Raw genomic sequence first — 20147 nt, 5'->3', positions numbered from 1 at the left:
ATGGCCATGCCTGGTCCCCACAGAAGCCAGAAGAAGGAGATGAACCTCCAGGGCTGGAGTTAGACAGTTGTGATCTACTGTATGGGTGCTGGGAATTGAACCTGAGAACAGGAAGAAGTATAAAATAGTGACATGTGTGGGCCACAGAGATGGCTCGGCAGTTAAGATCACTGGCTGCTTTGCTAGGGCATCCAGGTTTGATTCCCAGCACCCACATGGGTGCTCACAACTGTCTATAATTCCAGTACCGGGGATCTAACAGCTTCTGGCCTCCTTGGGTACCAGGCACACATGAGGGCACACAGACATGATGTAAGTTAACACATTCACACACACACACACACACACACACACACACACACACACACAGACATATACATAACAAACACACACACATACACACACAGATACACACAAACACAAACACACACATACACACACATAGACACACACACATACACACATACACATATAGACCCACACATAGACACACATAGACACAAAAACACACACATAGATACACATACACACACAAACACATGCACACCATAGACACATGTACACACACATGCAAACACACATAGACACACACACATGCACACACACATACAAACACACACATACACACATACATATACATGCACACACACACATAGACACATACACACACAAACACATACGTGCACACAAACACATACACACACAAACACACACAAACACACACACACAAACACACACACACACACACACAACGATTCACCTCAAGGCAAGCATGCGTAAGCTGAAGTGCTTTCTAGCTACACGAGGAATCATAGCCACCTCATTTGTTTGTTTAGCATTCTCTCTCTTTTGTGACAGGTTTTCACATACCTCTGGTTGGCCTTGAACTCACTATGTAGCCAACACTGGTTTCAAATGTCTGATTCTGTGCTTCTACCTCTGATATCTCTAAAGCCCGCGTTGGACCTCCAGATTTGGTGACGTAGCACCCTTTGAAAGCTCCCGTGGCATCTGGTGCTTCTCAACATTGTTTGGTTTTTCCTCCGATGCTGAGATCAAACCAGGGCCTGATGTGTGTTAGACAAGCCGCTGCCAGCAATAGAGATCTGCCTGCCTCTGCCTCTGGAGTGCTGGGATTGAAAGCACGTGCCACCATGAGTGGGCACAACAGGATTTTAATGTTACTAATGTCACAAAATTCAACCTGCCTGCATCACTCTCACATTCTGTCTGCCCCTCACTCGGGCCCCCCAACTGCTCAGGCCCTCACATACTAAGCTACACATACCCTGCCTGCCAAAGCCCTTTTGACACAACTCCCCAACAAGTGGTGTGCTTTCCTTCAGACTCCATGTTTTGGTTGCATAAATAATGTCGACAACTACGTCTGTGACGAGAGTTCTTCCTCACTGACTTAGGCTCGACCAGCCTGTCACCATTTCCCTTAAGCACCGAGTCAACAGTGATCTTTCCGCGACACTCCCTGTGCATCTGGGAGTGCCCTCCACATCATCGCCCTGTAAGAGCTGAGCAAACTCTCTGGGCTCAGCCCAGGCTGATCTCACTGTCTGTCTCAGTCCTCACCGTCTTAGACCCTTAGTCATTTAAGCCAAAACACGATGGAAGTTACCAAAATGTTTGTGAGATGCGGCTGATTTCCATGACAACAGAAATCAAATAGCGAAAGGACGTTTTAAAAGAGTCATAAATATGTGACCAAGAAAACTTTCCGTTCAAAGCGTCCATGACTTGCAAGAACACCTCAAGGACTCTTGAAACAGCTGTTCATACTCCTTGTGGGTACATTTTATTTTATTTTATTTTATTTTATTTTATTTTATTTTATTTTTTTCGGAGCTGGGGACCGAACCCAGGGCCTTGCGCTTCCTAGGCAAGCGCTCTACCACTGAGCTAAATCCCCAACCCCTGTGGGTACATTTTATAACCCACTGTTTATAGATATAAATACGTATGCATGGATGTGCACACGCATGTACTGTGGTTATTATATGTATTTGGTAGGGGGGAGGTGTTGAAATAGGGCTTCTCTGTGTAGCCCTGGCTATTCTAGAACTTGCTCTGTAAACCAGGATAGCCTCAAACACAGAGATTCACCTGCCTCTGCCTCCAAAGTGCTGGGATTAAAGGTGTTGTGCCACCACTGCCCAGCATAGGAATTTATTCTTAACACAATAAAGTTTTACCGGAATCAGTATGAGGACTTGGTAAGTACTGTGTGAGCACGAGAACCCAAGTTTAACTCCCTCGCACACACTTAAGGAGAGCCATGCATAGCTATGGGCGTCTGTAACCCAGAGCTAGGAGGCATAAACAGGCAGACTCCTAGAGCTCACTGGCCAGTTGGCCTAGCCAAATCATTGATCTCCAGATTCAGTGAGACCCTGTCTTAAAAAATATGGTGGGAGCCACGGAGTAAGACACCTGGTGACGTCAACTTGTGACCTCCTCCATACATGTATAAACATGATGCATATTTACATGTATAAACATGATGCATATTTACACGCAGCATGCGCGCGCGCGCGCACACACACACACACACACACACACACACACACGTGGTGGGGGGAATAAAATTAACAGGAAATTAAGTTAGGCATGGTAGCATGGTGGCACATGCCTGTGATCCCAGGACTCAGAGGCAAAACAGGAGCCTGTCTGCATGTTCAGGGCCAACCTGTGCTATACAGTAAGCTCCAGAACAGCCAGCGCTAATTAATAAGACTTATTTGTTTGTCTGTTTGTTTATTGTTTTGGTATTTTTGACTCAGGGTTTCTTTGTGTAGGCCTGGCTATCCTGGAACTTGCTCTGTAGACCAGACTGGCCTCAAACTGAGATCTGCCTGCCTCTGCCTTCCAGGTACCTGGATTAAGGGGCTGTGCCACCCCCACCAGATTTCTGTTTGTTTTAAAAAGGGTCCTGTTGCCAGTTGGCGGTAGAACAGGCCTTTAATCCCAGCACTTGCACTTGGGAGACAAAAGCAGATGGATCTCTTACTTGCAGGCCAGCCTGATCTACCCAGAGAGTTCCAGGACAGCCAGCTCTACAGAGAGAAACTTTGTTTCGAAAAACCGATAAAACGAAACAATCAGAATAATTAGGAGATATGACTATTTTAAACGAAGTTACCAAGGGGCTGGAGAGATGGCTCGGCAGCTACGAGCACTGGCTGCTCTTCCAGAGGACCCAGGTTCAATTCCCAGCACCCACATGGCAGCTCACAACTATCTGTAATTCTAATCTCAGGAGATCCAGGTCCTCCTCTGGCTTCTGTGTTGACCAGGAATGTACATGGTGCACAAACACGCAGGCAGACAGAATGTTCATATATATAAAATAAAGATATATAGGTAAAGCCAACAGTAAGGCTTACTTCTCCATATCTTTTTTTTAAACTTTTTTTTTCTTTTTCTTTTTTTCTTTTCTTTTTTTTCGGAGCTGGGGACCGAACCCAGGGCCTTGCGCTTGCTAGGCAAGCGCTCTACCACTGAGCTAAATCCCCAACCCCACTTCTCCATATCTTTTTTTTTTTTTTTAATCATGTCAAGCCAGGAGAGGAAGAGAGGAACAGAGAGAGAGAGAGAGAGGAAGAGAGGAAGAGCAGAAGAAGAGTGGAAGAGCGGAAGAGAGAGTAAGAGTCCATATCTTTATAGAGAATTTATTGTACATCTAACCACTTTTGAGGCTATCGTAGACAGTTGCTACCAAAAAGAGGTGGATTAAAATTATGGCAATAAACAGGAAGCTGAGACCAGCACATATACACTACACATGTTCTGTAAAGCAGAAGACTTGGTTGCCAGTTAGTAAGAATTGGAGAAACAGGGGAACAGGGGCTGGGGATTTAGCTCAGTGGTAGAGCGCTTACCTAGGAAGCACAAGGCCCTGGGTTCGGTCCCCAGCTCCGAAAAAAAGAACCAAAAAAAAAAAAAACAAAAAAAAAAAAAAAGAATTGGAGAAACAAACAAGTTAAAGCCTTGTTTCTAGAGAGATCAGCTGGTTAAAAAATTTGGAGGGGCTTAGCTGGGTGCATGCCTTTAATCCTAACACTCAGGAGGCAGAGGCAGGGGGATCTCGGTCAATTCAAGGCCAGTCTGGTCTAGAGATCATGTTCTAAGACAGCCAGGAGATCCTTTTGAGACAGAGAAACCCTGTCTAAAAAAAAAAAAAAAAAAAAACAAAGCAAAGCAAGCAAAGAAACAAGTCAGAGGGGGTTAAAGTATCTATTATTTTTTATGAAATTTCTAACGATTTTCTAAAATGCAGACAAAAAAGCTCTATTAACATTCTACAGGTATTATCTTTTGAGTTTAAATTTCCCGTGGGAATTTTTAGATAAAAGTAGCAAAATGTAGCACTTAGCGACTTAGTTCTTTTCTTTTCTTTTCTTCTTTTAATTTTATTGTTTAGCCCTGACATTGAACCCAGGGCCTTGCATATGGAGTGAGTGCCCCACCCCTGAGCTGAAGGCCAAACTCTAATAATTTTTATTTTCCTGGAATGTTCTTTCTTTGTCGCTGTAAAATTATCCCGCACTAGTGTGGGCCTCGTGGCGTCTGTGGGATGTCTTCATCTCAGTCAGCAAAGCGTCTCACCCGCTCTGCTCCATCCCATATCCCATATCACTCTGCCGATGGCTACTCTCTGAGCCCGGCCACAATCTCTCTACCCATCTAGTTCCCAAGGCAGGTTGCCACCATGCCAGACACACACATCCCAATTTGGTGGTGGCCTAATGTCTCCAGCCACCACCCACTCTCTTGATCTCAATTAAATCGCCACATGAAAGAACACACAGCACAATAACCTCTGATCCAATTGATAAGATATAATTGCCCACCTAGACATACAAAACCCTGTACACATCCATCCCTTAAGAATATTCATAACAACCTGTAAATACACAGACTGGAATCTTTTTTTTTTTTTTTTAAAGATTTATTTATTTATTATATATAAGTACACTGTAGCTGTCTTCAGATACACCAGAAGAGGGCATCGGATCTCTTTACAGATGGTTGTGAGCCACCATGTGGTTGCTGGGAATTGAACTCATGACCTCTGGAAGAGCAGTCGGGTGCTCTTAACCGCTGAGCCATCTCTCCAGCCCCAGACTGGAATCTTAACATCTGCTTCCACGTTCTCTTGGCTGACTCTTCTCCTCCTCCTCTCTCAAACTTTTCTCCCGCCCATCCTTCCTGCTTGTCCAGTGACAGGCCTCGTTCTATCTTGTATCTGCCTTCACCTGCATAATGACATCATCCTACATTTCTTTAATAATATTTACAAGATTTACTTCCTTTCAGAATTAAATTCAAATGAGATCTCGGAGAAGACTTCAGTGATTATCACGTCAGTGACCAGGTATGGTGGGGGAGAGGGGTGAGTGTGTGTCAAAAGTTCAAGGTCAGCCTAGGCTATGTAGTAAAAATGAATAAATGAATAGAGCTATACCCCAACATTACCTTTTCTATTTTTTGTTTTTGTTTGTGAGGCAGATTGTCTCTATGTAGTCCTGAATCTCACTATGTAGATCAGGCTGGCCTTGAACTCACAGAGATCCACCTCCTCTCTCTGCCTTCTTAGTGTTGGGATTAAAGTTGTGAGCCCCTAGGACTGGCCTTTTCTTAACTTTTTTTTAAATTCTAACACTTATCACCTCTTAATAGAAAATAACTTGTAAAGAGTTTTATTTCTGGTTTTTTTCACAATCTTACGAAGCCTATGAAGAAAAACCTTAGCAAATACTTTATCCCAACATTACAGCCTTGATATGGAGAGGTCTCAACAAGTGGTCAGCGCGTGAATGGCTGCACTGACATGGGAGATGTCCACAGTACAAGTTTGAAAAAAAATGAGAAAACTTGGCATATGGTTTACATGCATTGGGCCGTCCTGGTGAAAGGGGACATGGGAGACTGTGAAAAACATAAAAGTGCTCACACTAGGTCGTTCTCCAGTTATCTAGCAGTCTTACGCAAGGCTGCACTTACTAACCGACCAGTCGGTCGTAAGAGGAACATCAGCCTTGAGTTAAATCAGTAAAGTCTACCTGTGATTTCCTAGTTTCTTTATGTGATTTATTCAGAGCGTTTTGTGACTGGGTGGCCTTGGGCCCCTGTGGGATTGCATGGAGTAATTACGCTGCCGTTCTGTGTGAGACATGCAGTTAGCAAATACGTTTTGTTGCATTGGAATTTGGGTAGATGTTTGTTACTTCACCATACTGTAGTTTATCCCTCCCACACACACATACGTGTACACCAACTAGCATCGTAAGCACATAGTACAGGCCAGGATGTTTTATATGTATTGCTTTATTAGACCCCACATGTCAGCTGAGGTGCCAGATACCACACCAAGAAAAGGAAGCCGGTCACAAATGTTCAAGGCCACAAGTTAAATGGAAGCACGGTAAAGGAAATTCCGGCAATTCGAAGCATTACCTACCAAGCTGTTAACGTCATCCTAACTCTGCAGGTGAAGCTATAGGGACACATGACTTCTTATCCTGTAGTTCTCTAGCGTTGCAAGTTTTAAAATAAGCAATTAAAACAGATAAATATTTTAATGAATTCAGAGATGGAAGTCAAGTGGTCTCTTGGAATATTCAAGCCATTTCTTCCTCTTCATCTATCTCTCTGTCTATCTGTCTGTCTATCTATCTATCTATCTATCTATCTATCTATCTATCTATCTAGTGACAGAGGTTCTCTACATATCCCTGGCTGTGCTTGATCTCATTGTGTGTAGACCAGAGATGCACAAAGCCTCTGGTCTCTACTGCTAGAATTAAAGGCATGCACCACTATGCCAGGTACTACACACACACATATGTATGTATGTATGTATGTATGTATGTCTCCAAATCTCTGCTTCCTCACTTGTCAAATGACGCTAAACGGTACTTAGGAGAGACACTGGAATTAGGAGCCCACGGTACTTAGGAGAGACACTGGAATTAGGAGCCCACGGTACTTAGGAGAGACACTGGAATTAGGAGCCCACGGAAGGGTTTCTCAAGCCTTCCCAGTACTGAGATTACAGAACAAGCACTCTATGTGCTAGATACTCTAAGATGGTTACAGGGTTCTGACTTCACCCCCCTCTTTGCTGTCTGGAGAACCTAGTGCCACTTGCCCAGAGTGAGCTGAAATGTTCCCAGTGTCCTAGGAAGCAAAGTGCTGCAGTGGAGAGCTCAAGGGTGAGTGGTCTCAACTCAGTTTCTAGAAGAAAGGAGCTAACTCTTGTCTCAGACATTTGGGAATCAGGGCATATGATCACCAGTGAGTAACCCAAGTCCTGACTAATGAACTGCATGCATGTGAGGGAAGGGGACAAAGGGGACGAAGGCACTAACAGGGTAGGAGCCTTCGAGCTCAGAAAATGAAAGGAACCCACACTGGTCATCGCGATACGCTGCTTAAACTCCTATGGCTTTATTTTCAGATAAAGCGTGAGGGCGACGGGGCAGTGAGCGAGAGGCGCGTCAGGAAAGTAAACTGATTACGCAAGCCTTGCTCCGGGTCATTGCCCCAAGCCCCAGAGTCACCTTAACTGCCCCAGGGCTCGGCCCCGCCCCGGAGCCCCGCCCCCGGAGCCCCGCCCCCGGAGCCCCGCCCCACAGAGCTCCTTTTGCAGCCCAGAGCCCCGCCCCGCCCCGCCCCTGGAGCCCCGGAGTGGTGTGCGTGGCCGTGCCTCCGCGTGCGCCGCGGTGCGTGAGGGCGGGGCAGGGCGGAGGCGTTGGTCCCGCCACGTTCGGCCAGGCGGTTCCGGCTGCGGCGCGTGGGGGCGCACGGGGGGAGGGGCTGGCGCTGCAGCCGGATCCGGATGCGGCGGCGCTGTGACCCGCAGGCAGACTGACGCGCTGGGACGGGAGCGTGGCTCGCTCCGGTGCGGTGAGGCGGCCTGGGGCTGGGACGCGAAGGCGGGCGGGCTTGGGGCTGCGGACCCCGGAGACTGGGATGCCCCTGTCCGGGAGCCGGGCGGCTAAGCTTGATGCTCTGTTGTCCGGCCGGGCAGGGTCTTGGAGGGCCTAGGGACGAGAGTGTCCGTGGCGTGGGACTGGGGGACGTTCCTCGTCCTGTCTGCCGCCGTCGCTATGAAAGGGCGCGAACTCCCTTTTACCGGTGCAGCGATCAGAGCCGCTGAAGACACGCGCCGGCTCTGAATTGCCCCAGCTGCGCAGACTGTATGAAACCTGGGGTGGGGGGGGACCTGGGACTTGAACCCCTAGAAACGCCGACTCCGTGGTTTCTATTGTGTGTAAGAGCTAATGTTTATGTAAGGCAAACATAAAATTTGTTCCTGTAAAAATAAATGGGGATTCGTTTGGTTGGGATTAATTAATCCAAGAGTGGGTCTCAGGAAATTGGTTAAGGCAGGATTTGTATGGTTGAAACAGATTCCAGGATGCAAAGATTGGCATCTGTTGACTTTCCTGATGTAGAGCACGACGGGAAAATGAGAGGCTCCTCCGTCCTGACCACTCATTTGTTGATGCATTACCTGAGGGCTAGTCTTGGGAACTCGGTGCTCCAACTGTGCAACTAGACTGGGGATAATCAGACGGTGTAGATAGTACACTAACGGGAAGTACTTCTTGCTTCATGAAATACTATCTTCATGAAAATACTCGGAGCTGTCTACCTGTCTATCTACCTATCTGTCACCTATCACAGCGATTTTGATTTGTCTGAAGATCATTTGTGAATCCTGGTCTTCAGTCTTCCCTACTTGTTGCTCCGGTGTTTTTCTAGAAGCACCTGCTCCGCATCTTGTATATAGGCTCAGAGGCTGGAGAACCAAACTTGAAGTTTGGTGTATGTCTTTTGTGTTCTTGCTCGTGGCCCCGTGGCAATCTTTTTTTCTTCGTGACTTTCTGAAATGTGATTTCTATATACCTTACGTCATTCATTATTCATTGACTAGAGGTTTATAGGACTAGGGATTAGGCAATACTCAAGCCGTGTAAACAAATGCTAATTTAGCAGTTAAACCCAAGGGGTTGGGGGCGGGGAGGTGCTTTGAGTTAGGGTTTACAACCAAACATAGAGAAAGTTAGGTGGTGATGACCTTTAAGTGCTACAGAAAGAAGACTTTTTGTCATTTTGTTTTGATAAAAGTCTGTGTAGCAGGGGCTAGCCTGAACTTGGAGGGAGGAGTCGAGGGGATTACCTTAGAACCAACTTAAAAAATATCTCCATGTTTACATCAACTCCCATAATTATTTTTTTTAAAGATTTATTTATTATATATGAGTACACTGTCTCTGTCTTCAGACACACCAGAAGAGGGCATCAGATCCCATTACAGATGATTGTGAGCCACCATGTGGTCTCTGGGAACTGAACTCAGGACCTTTGGAAGAGCAATCAGTGTGCCCTTAACCACTGAGCCATCTCTCCAGCCCCAGAATTTTTTTTTTTTTTCTTTTTTTTGAGACTGGTGCGACTGGGTAGTCTGCTGTCCTTGAGCTCTCACAGTTCATGCTCCAGCCTCCTAGCACTGGATCCAGGTGTTTGCCACCTCACCTGAATTTTTATTAGATTGTAATAAGGCATGGCCTCTGTCAGCATCATAAATTGTGTCTTTATGACTGGGAGGATAGGCTTTTCCCCTTTAGGTTTTATAAATCTCATTTCAAGGGGTTTGACTCTAATCAGGTCCTTTGTTTTTAACTAGACCAATGCCTGTCCTCATCTGTTTAGTAATGAATGCAAACTCACTTAATGTTGCTTAAGGACTCCAGAATGGTGGTAGGACACACCTGTAATCAGCACCAGAAACATGAAAACAAGAGAACCAAGAGTTAAAGGAAGGCTGGGGAGGCAGCTGGGAGAGTAAATTTGTAATGCAAGACTGAGAGCCAGAAGTCTAATTCCCAGGACGCATGTGAAGAAAATAGGGTGGGCTTAGTAGCTCACCTGTAATGGTGTCATCTGGAGACAGAGGCCTTTGAGTAAACTGGCTATTCTCACCAACCTAGAAAGTGAGTTGTGGGTTTGGAGAGAGAACTGCTTCTAGTATATACAGGGGAGAGACACTGAAGAAAACACCCGATGTCAGCCTTGGGCCTCCGCTCACCGGCACCCATGTGCACACATACCCAACACACATACAAACATGCCTGCACAAATGCACATGTACAATGAAGGGCGAGAGGCTAACCTAAGCTACATGATGAAACCAGCCCTGTTCTTAGAAAGTGATTTCCTGGCACTGTTTAGTTCTTTCTAAACTATTTATGTGGCTTCCTTGTAGATAATGTACTTTCTCACCCACTGACTTTGGGTAGCTGACCGGTGGAATGTGGCTAGAAATTACTATGCTAATCACAGGTTGCCTTTTTCTGCTTGCCCCTTGAGCTTCTCACCTTTACCAGGATAGCTTAAGTGGCCTTTTCAGTATGGGTGGAGGTAGCTTAGTGAAGGATGAGGAGGGACAGGGAGAACCTCAGAGTGGGGGGCCATGTGGGAAGGGACACCGCTTTCACCCCTAAGAATCCATCCCATTTGTTTAGTGGTCTGGAAGCCTCAGGGTTGACTAAAGTGTCTCAGCTATGCTCTGTAACACGCAGCTGCATAAATGTGTCACTTTGGGAGCCTTTAAGGATTTCTTTTGTGAATCAATTATCGATAGCCCACGAGTCCTTTAAACATCACATCTTGCTCTCCCTTTCCCAGCATCCTTGTTGGGCACCACCAGGGTTTTACTATTTGAGGACTGAGCTCCGGCGAACCTGATGTGGCTGCTTCAATTTTGTGAACAGTTCATTAAGACAACATAAGTCATTTCTTGGTACCTGGACAGTGGGTTCTTATTTCTACCCAGAAACCTTTATACAAGAATGCCTTGGGGGTGGGGATTTAGCTCAGTGGTAGAGCGCTTGCCTAGCAAGCACAAGGCCCTGGGTTCGGTCCCCAGCTCTGAAAAAAGAATGCCTTTATACATTTTTGATTAGTCTGGAATTCTATACGACAATGAACTGCTGGGATTCAGCTAAACTAGACTGGTAGTTAAGAGGGGACATCATTCTGCCTAGTAGAACCAATGATGTAACCTGTGGTAAAGTGCAAATGCAGCACTCAGGGCTAGAAAACTGCTTGTTTCAGAGTGACATCAAGCACCAAGCCATGTGCATCAGTCTGGAGATGTTCTGATGCTGCCTGTGGCCTGGAACCTTGAGCAAGTTCCTCTGTTTGCTTGCTAGTCTATAAGATATGATCTTGATACATCTTTTATTGCTTGTTAAAGAATTAACAAATATAAAGTACACACCAAATTAATCAATAGTACATATTTTTATGATCATTTACAAAATAGGACCATCTAGTTAAAAGAAATGTACGGGAAACAAACTGTTAATAACTGGTTAAAATTTACTATGACTTAATTTTTTTGAGACAGTTTCATATCATATTGGTCATAATGTGTGTTTTGAAACAGTATTCCACAGTGTAACCCAACTGGCTTAGAACCCGTATTCCCTTAGTGCGTGAGGTTCTGGGATTATAAGCATGTCCCACTGTTTGCTGCATAGCATGGAAAACAGCCCCACTGGTTATATTAAACTCCTTAGAAGCAGCTGCTGTAGACTTTTAGAAAGCCTGCCATGAGCGCAAATGCAGACACAGTAATTCCTAAGTCACATTCACATCGAATGGATGCCAAATGATTTCTGAGCCTAACAATAAATGCGGGATTCTAACTGTACAACCTCGAGCACCCACCAGATGTCAGTGCTGCACCGTCGGCCCTGGCCCACAAGGACAGCTAAAGTAAAATGTCTGATAAAATGTATAGAACCATTTGTATGACGAAATTAACTCTTCATCAAGCAGTTTTCCTTTCATAAGGCCTCTTAACATTCCAAGTTTTATTTTAGATTTTACTAGAAAGATGAAACCTGATGAAACTCCTATGTTTGACCCGAGTTTGCTCAAAGAAGTGGACTGGAGTCAGAATACAGCTATATTTTCTCCAGCCATTTCTCCAATGCATCCTGGAGAAGGCTTGGTTTTGAGGCCTCTCTGTACTGCGGACTTAAATAAAGGTATGGGCCCAACTTTAGTTTGGGAAATTCCTGACTAGAACTTGTTGCTTTCTTCGTAAGCATGATGTGAACAAAAACAGTACTTGATTTTTGTACTTAAAGTGACTGGATCACTCAACTGTAACAGGCATGTATCATGGCTAAGAACAGATATTACTTTAAAATAACTAAATACAACAATACTCCTTCCAAAAGGATATCTATAATGTATAAACCCATGGAAGTTTTCTCCAAGAAGCTAGACAGGCAGAAGGAACATTGCTTGGACAAATTGAAAGGGTTTTATCTAGTCACATGTAATTCTTTTTTTTTTTAAATATCTTTTTTTAAAGATGTATTTATTTCATATATGTGAATACACTGTTGCTGTCTTCAGATGCCCCAGAAGAGGGCATCTGATCCCATTACAGATGGTTGCGAGCCACCACGTGGTTGCTGGGAATTGAACTCAGGACCTCTGGAAGAGCAGTCAGTGCTCTTAACCACTGAGCCATCTCTCCAGCCCCCACATGTAATTCTTTTTTTTTTTTTTAAAGATTTATTTATTTATTATATATAAGTACACTGTAGCTGTCTTCAGATACACCAGAAGAGGGCATCAGATCTCCTTACAGATGGCTGTGAGCCACCATGTGGTTGCTGGGAATTGAACTCATGACTTCTGGAAGAGCAGTCGGGTGCTCTTAACCGCTGAGCCATCTCTCCAGCCCCAATTCTTTAACATCTAAATTAGACAAAATAATTTCCTGAAACTTTGGTAATAACATTTTGCCTCAGTATTTTCTTCTCAATAGGTATTTGAATAAAGTAACTTTGGCCAGAATTATTGCATGTAGAAAAATTAAGACTAAAAAAGTTCAGAATGTACTGTTAGCATTATCATTATTTTGGGGGGTTTATTTTTAATTTTTTGAGACACAGTCTATTAGTCCCAGCTGTCTTTGAACTCAGAGGCCTACCTGCCTCTGCCTCCCAAGTGCTGGGATTTTTAAAGGCATGTGCCACCATGCCTGGTGGCATTAACATTAAAATTAAAGATTTTAGAAATTGTCCCAACAGTGTTCTATTAGTTGCACTTTATCTTACAAGTGATATATTCAGTGGAGGTGAGAATCTTGCACTTTGAGTTATGTATTTAGGAAAATGTGGCATCTCTTACATAAAATTTAAATAACATTTAACAGTGTACGTGCTGGCTCTGTAATTATTGATATTAAGGTCTGAACTACCTTAAATCATATGCGGGCAAATATTTTTGAAGGCTGTCATTTGCTCTTCTGGTTATAAAAAGAATAGGTACTTGTACGAAAATGCCCTTATGTGTATAGTACTGGGTATAGTGAATGCACATAACACACTGTGGAAAATTTGCATGTTTAAATAGCAAATCGTGATTAAAAATTATGAAACATAATTATAGAGTTTTGACAAAGTAACTTTCTTTAACCTACCCAGTAAATGTTTTTGCAGCTTTCCATATTTAAATCTTTTGCTTTTCTCCTGAAATGTTTTTAAAACTAGGTTTTTTTAAGGTATTGGGTCAGTTGACAGAGACTGGTGTCGTCAGCCCGGAGCAGTTCATGAGTAAGTACCTTGTCTGAGTGCACAGAAGTCTGTTCAGCACCCACTCATTCAAACAGCTCAAAGTTCTAAACCAGCCATCCTTATTTACAGTCTCCAGACTATAAATATAACTTGGTATTTATTCTAGAATTACTTTACCTTTGTTGTAGTATATCTATATGCTTCTGTTTAGCACAGAAATTTCATTACCAACTTAAAAAAGTTTACTACTCTCCTTTTGTTCTTAGTCATTCATCCATCCATTTATTTATTTGCTTTTATATTGAATTTTAAGGCTGGGTGTCTTACTCTAACAGTTCTTTGAGACATGAGAAAATGGGTTTCCAGAATGAACCAGTCACACCCAAGATCCCAGTTAATTATTAGCAAGAAAGATGGTGCCTCCTTAGCTTTCTCCAGTGTCCTGACTCACCCTGTTCCCGTTTCCTGTTAATGCATTTCCACTAGTCGGTGATTTCTCCAACCAGGCTGAGAATGAAGATCAATATTCTAAGGTTCTGTTTATTTTCAGTCAATGAATTATTTTTCCCCTTACTTGGGACCTATATAGAATGAGACTTTGAATAAAAACAATATCCAGGTTTTAGAGTTTGCCTTTTAAGCTCCATTGTTCCTCTTTGTATACCTATCAGAACAGATGAAAAAGGATAGCTTTCTCTAGCAGTATAGAGTGCTAACCAGTGTTTGAGGGAGTGTGGCTTTGCTTTTACGGTTGTATGACTTTGGAGAAAAACTGCTCAAGTGGGGGTATATCTCATTTTTGTAAGGTGCTTTTACAGCAAAGATCCGATTTCTGAAAGAACAAATATGTAATCTTGAAACATTGGAAAAACAAACGGAAAACTGTTTTGTCAAAATATTTTGAAACCAAGCCTGAATTGTGAATCTAATATGCTCTTATGATAACCTGCAGTTTTGTTCTTTATCTGTCGAGTGTTAGTTTTAGATGAATGTAAATTAAGTGGGAAGATACTGACATTTTAATTAATTGGGCACAGAAATGGCAACATGCATAGTGTATCTGTAGTACTGTGTTGTTCATCTGAACTCTTGAGTCTTACTTTGCTGGCAGATTGTGCTTTCCTGAGTACTAAACCAGGTAAAGTCACATTCCACATCAGGGTCACATCCCCACTTTGTACTAACAGATACTTTAAAGGTGTGAATCACTCAGTGCTAACTGCTGGTATTTCAACTCCTTGATGTTTTAAATAATACAGATTTTTAGAGGAGGAAACTGGCTGATTATAATTGTGCACACCCTTAATTACAAGGGTGGGGGTCAGGTCAGAGACAGGTAGATCTCTGTGAGTTCAAAACCAATCTGGTGTATAGAGGAAAGTTCCAGAACATCCAGAGTGATATAGTGATATCCTGTCTCAAAAACAAACAAACAAAAAAAAGTCTTATGCTCAATCTACTTCACTTGCTAGAAACTTAAGCACTGTGGCTGAAGAGCTTTAATATTCCAAGATGAAGTCAGACAAGCTTGGTGCTTTTCTCGAATTCAGTAAAACAGAAATGCCTACCATCTAACATTTTTTGACATTTCTTGACAGAATCTTTTGAGCATATGAAGAAGTCTGGGGATTACTATGTTACAGTTGTGGAAGATGTGACCCTAGGACAAATTGTGGCTACAGCAACTCTGATCATAGAACATAAATTTATCCATTCATGTGCTAAGGTATGAGCTCACATGCTTGCATTAATGCCTATGAATAAAGAACAGGTGTTTTCTCATGAAGCCCACTTGGAAACTTCATTAGCAGTCAATGTCCTGTTGTTCACTGCTCCTTGGCAGAGGACACCTTTCAAGCCACTGACATTGACAGATGTGCCGGCAGGTAGATGGCAAGAGATAAAGATGCTGGCCACCAAGGCCAGCCCCAGTCCCAGCACTGGGATCAGCATGGTGGACGGAAAGCACTAACACACACAAGCTGTAGTCTGACCTCCACAGATACCCCAAAAGCCATTCACAAATGTACACACATTCACTCACGCCTCTTCTGAACAAAGGAGAAAATGAGCATGTACTATGTAGGTTATTGGTTTTAGTTTCTGTACTTGAAATTGGTAATTGAAACTGGAAATTGAAATTGAACTGTGCTGGATACAAATGGTTACTAAGAAACAAGTTGAATACACTATGTTTATGATAAGATTACGTTATGACAGCAGAAAGGGGAGGGTGAAGGAGCTACAGTGTTAAGACACAACAGCTGGTTTCCTGTTTCCTCTGAGAAGTAAAAACTAATTGTCAACTGTTGGCTTAGTGGAAAAGCAAGCTGAAGGCTCATGCTGTACTACTGTGGTTGTTTGCAGAGAGGGAGAGTAGAAGATGTGGTCGTTAGTGACGAGTGCAGAGGGAAACAGCTTGGCAAACTGTAAGTATGCACATGTAACCATGGAAACTGGGCAGTCTCTGTCCCAGTTTGGCCTCTTGCCGAGAAACTTATTTAAGATTTTTCTGATTTATTTCTGACATTCTTTAATTCTGAACTTATTCTCTGTATCTTAGACTGAATTATATGAAAAATAAGTATTGTTGGTTTTACCTTAGAGTTTGAGAATTGAAAACATTTACCGAGAACAACATGTAATTGGACTGTGTGTGTTTGTATGGTGCTGTTGACTCTAACGTGCTAGGCAAGTTATGCTCTACCACTGAGGTATTTTGCAAGCAGTCTCCACAGCAGGGCCCCACCCCCATCCTACACCTACACCTCTGGCTTTTGGGACAGGGTTTCTCTGTGTAGTCCTGGCTGTCCTGGAACTCTGTACGCAGACCCAAAGTCACAGAGACCTACCTGCCTCTGCTTCCTGAGTGCTGGGATTAAAGGTGTGCACCACCACGGCCCAGACATTTTTTTTCTGATCTCATTGAATTCAGCCTAGTTGAACTTGGGATCCTTCTGCCTCAGCCTCTGGAGCAGCTGAACATAGGCCTGGCTTATGAGAAGTAACCTCTTTAACGCTTAATACTAGCATCTTCAGACTTGAGCAAATCACAGTGAGTACCCGGCTCCTCTGCCAGATAAAAGCAGAGAGAACGTTTAATATTTGCATAGGTTAATTGCCAGGTTAGTAGAATGTGCATTTAAATATAATCTCTGAGTCTTAATGAGTCTACTCAATAACGAGGCATCAGGTATGCATCATATAGTACTCTAATATTCTAATCCATGCCAAGGTTCAAGGTTATCCAAGGGCAGGCACAGAGACCAGGGTCCTTTCCACCAGTGAGTGAGCAGCTCCCAGTGAAGCTTCTACTTGGTTTCTGTATCATGACATCTGAAGCTTTTGGTACAGCTTTAAAAAAGTACCACATGTCATGTCTAAAATTTTAGAACATGAAGGTTGTTTTTCAAGTATGACAAAGGCTTGTCAACCTGAAAGCCAGATGTGCCTAACTTTAACATTGGCTGAGGCAAACAAGGTCAACCTGGACTACATGACAAGATCATGAAAAATGGAGAAAACCCTTCAGTTAGCACAGCAGTTACTTTTTAAAAAATTTGCTTTGCTTTGTTTCAGAGACAGGGTTTCTCTGTATATCCTTGCCTGTCCACTCATTCTGTAGACTAGGCTGACGTCAAACTCAGAGATCTCCCTTCTGTCTACCGAGTGTAGAAATCAAAGAGAGTCAGACTAATCTGATCAGAGAGTCAGAGAGTTTATCTGATCCATATATCCTTTTTTAAAAAATACTTATTATGTATATATCATACAGCTTTCTGCCTGCATGTGTGCCTGCAGGCCAGAAGAGGGCACCAGACCTCATCATAGATGGTTGTGAGCCACCATGTGGTTGCTGGGAATTAATTGAACTCAGGACCTCTGGAAGAGCAGGCCTCTGAGTCTTCTCTCCAGCACCCTTATTTCCTTTAAAAAGTAGCTTTTAAAAGGATTAATGACGCTTGGCATGGTGGCACAAACCTTTATTCACAGCTCTCGACAGGCAGATCTGTGGGTTAATGCTACCTGCTCTATTTAGCCAGTTCCAGGCCAGCCAAGGCTATATAATGAGAGTGTCTCAAGAACGAGAACATAGCCATCTCATACTCATTTTGTGTGAACCTGGCAAGTGCTGAGTTGGAGGAGACATAGAACATAGGTACCCCAACCCTGCGTACCCCAACCCTGCCACGGTATCAGATAAAGGGCCTTGTCAGGTAAACCTATCACTGAGCTACATCCCGAGCCGGGAACAAAGATATTTTGGGTTTACTTTTTGAGTTATGGTCTCATGTTGCTCTGTAGTGGAAGACGATGACCTTCAATTACAGAACCTCCTGTTTTCACCTCTTGGGTGCTGTTAGGTCTTTGTCACCTAACACAGCTAGAGACCTTTCATAAACAATAACATGGGCTGTGTTTCTCAAAAACATTGGATAGTTTTCTTGTTTGTTTGCTGTGTTGGTTTCCTTAACCCCAGTGTTAGGAATTGAAGCTAGAGCTTCACACACTAGGCAAGTACTCCATTAGCACTACTTCTCAGTAAGTCCTAATCGGAGCCTGTGCTTATCCAGACATGCTGTTCTAACTCACAGCAACGCACGCTCATTTTAGCCTCTCAAATAATGCACTCACTCTCCCGAGACTCATGCACACATTTAGTTTAAGTGTGTGGGTGTTTGCCTACATATTTATTGGTGCACTACTACTGTTCCTCCTACCCTCAGAAGCCATGGGGCATCTGATGCCCTCAGAGAGGAGTTACAAATGGTTGTGAGCCACCATGTTGGTCCTGGGAATCAAATCAGAAAAATTCAAGAGCAGGCAGTGTTTTTAACTGCTAAGCCAACCTTCTAGCCTTGCATGTGGATTAAATGTTATGCACATAGGTGTTTTGTCTATGTGTTTATTGTATGTCTGTTGTCTGTGGAGGCCAGGAAGTACAAAGAGTGCAAAGATTTCCTGCAAGTGGGGACACTAACTCTACAGCCTCTCGTACATGAATTCTTACAATTTATTTTAAAGAAGGTTTGGAGGTTAGCAATAGCAAGGTGGGTGAGAGTAGCCACACTTGGAGTGTAAGCCTCAGTCATCCTAAGAAAGCATAAAGGAAAGAACTACAAAAAATTGTATGACCTCCACCTTTGTGCTCCCTCCTCCCCCCATAATAAAAGAGGTGTAGGTTGAGTTATTAATTAACCATCTGGAGACTAATGTGTTTGAAACAAAATAAAGATGCCTTAGTTTATCAACAATAATTTGAACATTTAATGGAATATTGTTATTATTCTACTGATCTGTGCCATTATCACTGTCACTGTCGTTAATGCTGTGTCTCCTCTCATACTTTTCAAACTTCAGGTTATTATCAACTCTGACTTTGCTAAGCAAGAAACTAAACTGTTACAAGATCACCCTTGAATGTCTACCACAAAATGTTGGTTTCTACAAAAAGTTTGACTACACGGTATCAGAAGAAAATTACATGTGTCGGAGGTTCCTAAAGTAAAAACCACCATTGAGAGGTTACTTGATGCTACTGTTTTAGAGTTCATTTTTGTTGCTGCAACCAGTGAGCTCCCTAACTACTAGACTGAAAAATGCTGTAGTGTGCCAGTGTAGTGCCACGAGAGGATGCCTGTGGCTGCTGGGAGTGCAAATGATCAGAAAGGGGGGTGATTTTTTAACCAAAGGAATATATTTTCAACTTGAATCTTTTCTTGCATTGTATTTTTCTACAGTTTGTCTTCCTTTCTTGGTAGTCAAGAGTATGGGTAGTAAACAGTTATGTCATCTGCTCTCTGCTGCTCACTTTTAAATACATGTATATATATATGTGTATGTATATATGTATATATACATGTATATATATATACGTGTGTATATATATATTGATTGATTGAATAAGGGTGTTTCTTACCATAAAATTATTTTTGTCTCCGACATCTAATAGACTTAGGCACACCATTTCTCACATTACAGGGAGTTGGGCACTTTGGTTACCATGACCACCAGATACATATTTGAACATTGTCGATCCTAACTCTGCACACAAAACAATCTTTGGACAGTCTTTTTAAAGCAACAAAGGAAAAGAAAAATGGGACAAGGTACAACAGCTTAAATAACTATTTTGTGTATAGTTCTGTGCAGCTACTGTCCCATCTTTCTCATCTGTCAAATAAGGGTCAAGTTCTCCAAGTTCTCCAAGGGCAGACACAGAGATCCAGGGTCCTTTCCATCAGTGAGTGAGTTGCTACCTTGGTTTCTATATCGTGACATCTGAAGCCTTTGAATCATAAAAATGTGTGGTACTGCCTTTGGTACAGCTTTAAAATGGTAGCTTTTCTATTTAATGTGATTATAATGGTACTATGATTCTGATCACTGTCCTATTTTATTTATTTGAATGATTTTTAGAAACAGAATCAGATACTTTTATTAATAATGGTTCTAATCTTTTGCATTCCATGTTACTATATTAAACTTGTTTATATGAATAGTCTCTCATATTAGAATCTTGTC

General features: G+C 42.9%; 2 protein-coding genes across 5 annotated transcripts in view; one reads left to right on the top strand and one right to left on the bottom strand.

Annotated features, from left to right (window-relative positions):
* The window catches only part of Rps10l6 (ribosomal protein S10-like 6), a 489065-nt gene that overhangs the window by 180827 nt on the left and 288091 nt on the right, over positions 1–20147 (bottom strand). The window lies entirely within an intron of this gene.
* Positions 7740–20137, top strand: Gnpnat1 (glucosamine-phosphate N-acetyltransferase 1). Of its 4 annotated transcripts, none has more exons than XM_006251784.5 (6): positions 7740–7920; positions 11910–12077; positions 13599–13661; positions 15221–15348; positions 15990–16051; positions 18984–20137. In XM_006251784.5, exons 2-6 carry the CDS (start codon positions 11924–11926, stop codon positions 19129–19131), a joined length of 555 nt encoding a protein of 184 aa, XP_006251846.1. In that variant the 5' UTR covers positions 7740–7920; positions 11910–11923; the 3' UTR covers positions 19132–20137. The 4 variants fall into 4 exon arrangements, with proteins under 4 accessions (XP_006251846.1, NP_001128228.1, NP_001128229.1 ...); NM_001134756.1 differs by having other exon boundaries at positions 7843–7915; NM_001134757.1 differs by lacking the exon at positions 7740–7920 and having other exon boundaries at positions 11831–12077.

The sequence above is a fragment of the Rattus norvegicus genome, chromosome 15 (genome assembly GCF_036323735.1).
Source record: "Rattus norvegicus strain BN/NHsdMcwi chromosome 15, GRCr8, whole genome shotgun sequence".
In the NCBI taxonomy this organism is placed as follows: domain Eukaryota; kingdom Metazoa; phylum Chordata; class Mammalia; order Rodentia; family Muridae; genus Rattus; species Rattus norvegicus.
This window is presented reverse-complemented; position numbering and strand designations above follow the sequence as displayed.